The sequence below is a fragment of the Hyperoodon ampullatus genome, assembly GCF_949752795.1.
Source record: "Hyperoodon ampullatus genome assembly, chromosome: 14".
In the NCBI taxonomy this organism is placed as follows: Eukaryota; Metazoa; Chordata; class Mammalia; order Artiodactyla; family Ziphiidae; genus Hyperoodon; species Hyperoodon ampullatus.
Window position 1 is genome coordinate 24,164,131 of NC_136927.1, and position 6,270 is coordinate 24,170,400.

Genomic DNA, 6,270 nt, shown 5'->3' on the forward strand with positions numbered 1-6,270 from the left:
AAAGCAAATGACAAAATAGTATTGCGGTAAGACCTGATTTATGTAAAAACACGCACAAAGCACTTTTCCCCCGGTTTCTATGGATATATTTCCAGTAAATGAACAGGGAAAGATTTGGGAGGTCATATGTCAGACTGTTAATGGGGGTGCAGCTGCAGTGTGGAAGGGAGAGTTTCTCTTTTATGTATTTCTGTATTGTTTAACCCTCCCTTTTTATTACAATGGTTTGTATCACTTTTTTTGTTGAAACAAAAAGCAATTAAAAATACTCTAAAATATACACCTTTCAGGACTGTTGTGAAGAAAAGCAATAAGGTATAACTATGTCTCACGTTCATGTGTATCTGGATAAATGGCTCAGGATGGTGTCTGTGGGCCCTTTGCTGATACACTAGGGGCCAAAATTCGAGAAAAATACAGTACATGTATTGTATATTAAATAACGCCGCCAGCGCAATCTGGTACAACACTCAGTAATCAAAACATTAGTTTAAAAAAACATTTTTTTTGGCCGCACTGCACGGCTTGCGAGATCTTAGTTCCCCACCCAGGGATCGAACCCGGGGCCCCTAGCAGTGAAAGCGCGGAGTCCTAACCACTGGACCGCCAGGAATTCCCAGTTAAAAAGAATTTTTTTAAATTGAAGAATAATATACAGAAATATACATCAGAAGTACAACTTGATAGATTTTTACAAACTGAACAAATACATTAATATTTCTCCCATAGAACATGTGAACATTTACATTAAGTGAGATAAATGGAGGTTATAAATATGCTCATCTCGTGTCAGTAGACCAGGTAGTGAAAACCTCGGAGTTTTGGATTTTGGAGCTGAGGATAAGGAGCCGCGGATCTGTATTGGTAGAAGAGAGTCATGTGAGCACGTCTTTATAGGAGAGCCTAAAATAGCCTTCAAGGCCAGGAAGAACGGGAGCTGGAGTCCCTGGATGTCCCTCAAGGCTGGTGATTGCTCATGTACCGCCCCCCTCCTGCTAATCTGCTCTTTTCCCAGGAGTGCCTGTCCAGATGCCAACCCAGCTGCCACTGGGGATCCCTCTGGGAGATTGAAGGCCCAGGTTGAGGCTGACCAGCCCTGAGCCTTAGGCCAGGGGAATGGCAGCCCCCCCAGAGCCTCAGGACCAGGCCCCTGGGGAGGGAGAAGGGCTTCTGATCGTGAAGGTAGAAGATTCCTCCTGGGAGCAGGACGCTGCCCAGCAAGAGGACAGCAGGGATTCAGAGGCGTGCCGCCAGCGCTTTCGGCAGTTCTGCTACGGGGATGCGGGCGGGCCCCACGAGGCCTTCAGCCAGCTCTGGGAGCTCTGCTGCCGCTGGCTGCGGCCCGAGCTGCGCACCAAGGAGCAGATCCTGGAGCTGCTGGTGCTGGAGCAGTTCCTGAGTGTGCTGCCCGTGGGCGTCCAGGGCTGGGTATGCGAACGATGCCCAGGGAGTGGCGAGGAAGCTGTTGCCTTGGTGGAGGACCTGCAAAAGCAGCCAGTGAAAGCTTGGCCACAGGTGAGGGGCCCCTCCCGCATCCAGGGGCACCTGGATAGCACCTGGACTGAGGAGAGGTGGCCATCTCTATAGAGATGAGTCCTCCAGGGGGTGGGGCGGGGGTTGGGGCTGGGGGAGGACATGGAGAGCCAGAGGGAGTGTCCACAGGAGCTTGTCATAATGTGGCCTTTCTGAAAGACACTGTCCAAGTGAATCTGGTTTCTTTTTGGTGGCTTTGGAGGGCAGCAGCAGGACCAAAGTGGGCGTGCTCCAGGAAGGCAGGTTTTAGCTCCACAGGTTCTGCAAACATTTATTTGTGTTCTGCTCTAGGCCAGGCCCTGGGGATACAGTGATGTGCATAGTGAGAGCACCAAAGGGGGTGTGAGAAGGTAGAGCTGTCCCTGTGAACCCTGCTATCTTGTGGGGTGTTGGGTCCTTGACACTGGAAGCGTCTGGGGAGATGCTAATGTGTGGCGGGGGTGTGGGGTTCTGCCTTTGACAGGAAGGTCTCCCCCACTGCCCCTTGCTAAGTGGCTCTTTGATTCTGGTCTTTGGGGGCTGGTTCTTGCCTCACGCTTGGTTGGGGAGTGTCCCTGGGCACATAGCACTGCCTGGTGTCACATTCTCATCTGGTCTTTCCTGGGGCCCTGTGTTGACCTTCCCCACACCCAGCCTCCTGAGGGATGTGTCCTGTGTCTCCTTCCCAGGGATTAAACTCTGTCTCCCCCATCTGGTCTTGGTGCTGATGAACATGTTGTGGTTCCTGCACAGGATGTGCCCTCAGAGGGGGCGGAACCTGAGGCTGCAGTCCAGGGATCGCAGGCCCAGGGGCCTCCCCGGAAGGCAGGGACACAAAGCCGGCCACCTGTACCCTGGGAGCAGCACGGCCATGGTGGTGAGTAAACTTGAACGTGGCAGAGTGGCTGGACAGGGGCCTGGGTCTTTCCTGGACGTTGCCCTGAAGGGAGCAAGTAGGGTATTTCTGTTCTGAGAAGGCAAGGTGTACGTGTGTGTGTGAAGGAGAGTGTGTGAGATCTCACTCCCGGCCTGGGCTGGCCTCTTTGAGGCTCCATTCTTTCCCTGCAGCCCAGCTTCCAGCTCTTCTTAAAGAGGGGAGCACCAGAGAGATGACAGATACCTGCTTTGCCTCTGGGGTGAGTAACCAGTTCCTTTGTCCCCTCTGATGCTGATGAGTCCCTGTAATGGGTCTTGCCTTCTCACCAAGGCCTCTTCCATCCATCCTTTTCTGGCCTGGACCTGTCCTGTTTCCCATCCGCCTTCCTGTCTCTGCCCATGACTGCCTGGGAGTCCTGAGCAGGGCAGCCCTGAGCTGGGTTTTCTCACCTCATTCCAGGGACCTGTGACATTTGGAGACATTCCCTTCTATTTCTCCCGGGAAGAATGGGGGTCTCTGGACCCTGCTCAGAGAGATCTCTTCTGGGACATAAAAAGGGAGAACTCCCAGAACGTTGCCCTGGGTAAGCAGTGGGCACAGCGAGGGGCCTAGGGGTCCTTGGCTCTTTTGAGCTGGAGGCTCTCGCCTCCTTGGAGTCCCAGCAGCAACGGGTGGGCCCAGGCTGGCCCCACCCCTGCACACCCTGCTGGAATCCTCAGTCTTCCTCCCAAGTCCTGGCTTAGCTGGCTCCAAAGAGGGCTTTCCCTGCGTCTCTTTAAGAGCCCCCGGAGGTTTCGTTTGTGCTGGTGTTCACTTTTCTCTGCCTGTGATGGCATGGGCAACATGCCAGGACTGTGCTGAGCACGGGTACAGGCATTTTCTCATGGGATCCTCACAACCCACTGCATGAAAGCGTGTGCACGTTGATAGACGAGGGACCTGAGACTCAGAGAGGTTGAAGGACACTGAAGGGACGGAGCTGGGACTTCGTGCAAACGTGGTTGTGAGGCCCCCTCAGCCTGCCCGGTGAAGAGGCGCAGACAGACACCTGCTCACTAGGGGCCGCGCTGCTGGGTTTCTCTCCAGGTCAGGGCCTTCCTAAGCACTGTTTGGGGATCATCTCATTTAATCCGCGCAACCCAGTGGGACCAGCTAAGATCCCTCCCGATCCACTTCCGTTTGTTCTTGAGCTGAGAGGCCAAGAGCTCGTGTAGCGAGAGGAACCATATTAGCTGAGCCCTGTGGTTCCTTGGTTGCTGATAACAAATGGTGAGGGTTGGGATCATTTACAGATGACCTCAATCTATGCAGTTTTGGAGTTTGAATAGCCAGGGCTTGGGGTGGGACACTGGATCGCAGTGTGGGAAGGGGGCGTAGATTGGTTAGGCCTGTAGTTAGTAAGTACCTCTGCTGGAGACGCCCAGCAAGCCCCTTGCCGCTTACTCTGAACGGTTTCTCTGTCGTCGTTTTCTCGTGTCCCCATTCCATGGAGGAGGAAGCTGAGGCTGGAGTTTGCTGGAGCCCAGGGCTGTCTGAACCTGAGCCCCAGGCGCTGGCCGGGAGCCTCGTTTCTGCCTCCCCTCAGCTCTGTCCCTGGAACCGCGTGGCACTGAAGAGGCCGCCTCCTCCCCGCTTGCAGGTTTGGGACTCACAAGCCACAGCGAGAGATCCCGGCTGGAGGAGGTGGTGACGGCGCTCCCGGGCCAGGCTGCTGGCGACGTGACCGTGTCCTGGAGGCTGGAGGAGGCCGAGGTCCGGCCGGGGGCACCCCGGGGGCGGGCAGCGGGGGCGCGGCGGGGGCGGCCGCCCACGCGCCGGCGGCAGTTCCGAGACCTGGCGGCCGAGAAGCCGCACAGCTGCGGCCAGTGCGGCAAGCGCTTCCGCTGGGGCTCCGACCTGGCTCGCCACCAGCGCACGCACACGGGCGAGAAGCCGCACAAGTGCCAGGAGTGCGACAAGAGCTTCCGCAGCTCCTCGGACCTGGTGCGCCACCAGGGCGTGCACACGGGCCAGAAGCCCTTCTCCTGCTCCGAGTGCGGCAAGAGCTTCAGCCGCAGTGCCTACCTGGCCGACCACCAGCGCATCCACACGGGCGAGAAGCCTTTCGGCTGCAGTGACTGCGGCAAGAGCTTCTCACTGCGCTCCTACCTGCTGGACCACCGGCGCGTGCACACAGGCGAGCGGCCCTTCGGCTGTGGCGAGTGCGACAAGAGCTTCAAGCAGCGCGCCCACCTCATCGCCCACCAGAGCCTGCACGCCAAGATGGCCCAGCCTGTGGGGTGAGGGCCGGAAGGGCGGCCCAGGCGGGGTCCCCACCCGGCCCAGTCCACCATCTCCACTGCCGGCAGGACTGCAGGGTCCCCCACGCGCAGAACCCATCAGCCCTGCCCGCCTGGGGACCTGGCCAACGCCCCCCAGGCATGGAATCCCCTGTAACCTCGTGGCCATGCCCCTAACTGCTCTGGGGTTTTTCTTGCTCCCTGGTTTCCTGGAGCCCCGGCACATTCCAGGCTGGTGGCGTGAGCACAGGGGAGAAGCTGGGGCACAGGGATATATGAGGACTTGGGCAGGCCTGGGGTCTCCATCCCAGAACCCCTTCAGCCTTCCTTGGCCCCGTCGTTCTCTGTTCCCGGCCTTCTTGGCTGGGTCCATGAGCTGGGCCTTCTGTCCTGCCATCCTGTGCCTTCCCACGGGGGGGAAGGCTAAGCCTTAGGGTGCTACTGGACTCTGGGAGGGTCAGTCAGCCCACACCCATGAGGACCTGGGTCCTGGGTGCGGCCACAGGGGCTTTCTGGCCTCCACCCCTTCCCATATCCAGACATTGACCGCTCTGCCCTGTCCCAGCAGCATGCAAGCTGCCTGCCTCTGCCCTCAGTCAGCTCGCCCCCAGCTGAGTTCCCAAGAGTCACCCTCTACCAGTCTGGGGAGGGTGGTATCAGCTCCGGGGACAGAGGCCAACTGTGCAGACCAAGAACAGGGCCAGCGGAGGCCCGCTGCCCCCGCTGCTCCCCAGTCTCCTGGAGTCTCGGGGTTTATGGTACTTAACACTAGCACTCCATCAGCACCTTGTCACTAACTCCTGAGGCGCTATATTCCCTGCAGAAGGGCATTCACAGGGAGAGACCACAGGCCCTCCCAAGAAGCTGGCCCAGCTGGCCTCAAAGGGCAGCAGAAAGGTTGAATAAACATGAAAACTTCCTCCAGGCTGTTCTTGTTCCTTAGGTGGCTGCTGGGGGTTGGGGGGACCTGGAATTCGTACCCCTGGGCCTCCTGGCCTGGTGGTCCTAGTGGCACGTGATGCTGGATGGTCATCAGGTGGAGCCACATTCTTGGCTTCCAGGTCACCTGGGCCCCAAGGGCTGCCATGAGCCTTGGGTCATTCATCCTGTCAGCTAGTGCCTGCCCTAGTCTGAGGACAGCTCAGGATGGGACAGCTGGTGGCACCCCTCCCTACTCATCAGGAGATTGAGGGAGCTGACTGGGAGTGGGGTCTTTACGAGGCCACTCTCTCTCTCCCTTTGATGAAATGAGGAACCAGGCTCAGAGTCCGTGACTGGTCAGGGTGGTGGCTCATGCTGCCCGTAGAGGATCTGGAGCGCTAAGCTGGACCCTGTGCTCAAATCCCTTAGGGAGAGAGTGCTGCTGAGTCAAAATGGGCCATGCCCCAGCCCCACCCAGCCCCCCCCCCACCCAACCCCTGTCCCCAGGCTGGGCCCCGTGGAGCTGGTGGGCACGTGCTGAGACCATCTTCTACCCCACCAAGTCCTTTCTGATTCACCAGGTGGTGGCCTCAGGGGCCACCTGAGTGGCGGTGGGGGTGGGCTGAGACAAGATGTTTTGTCCTGCAGTGTGTGTGTGCCAGCCTCTCTGCCCCCCATTTA

General features: G+C 57.9%; 1 protein-coding gene across 1 annotated transcript; it reads left to right on the plus strand.

The window, feature by feature from the left end:
• Nucleotides 1-1,116: 1,116 nt before the first annotated feature.
• Nucleotides 1,117-5,576, plus strand: ZNF213 (zinc finger protein 213; the record flags this gene model as incomplete). Its single annotated transcript, XM_079718442.1, has 5 exons — nt 1,117-1,515; nt 2,266-2,389; nt 2,581-2,648; nt 2,849-2,972; nt 4,029-5,576. 5 exons carry the CDS (start codon nt 1,117-1,119, stop codon nt 4,670-4,672), a joined length of 1,359 nt encoding a protein of 452 aa, XP_079574568.1. The 3' UTR covers nt 4,673-5,576.
• Between the last annotated feature and the right edge of the window lie 694 nt (nt 5,577-6,270).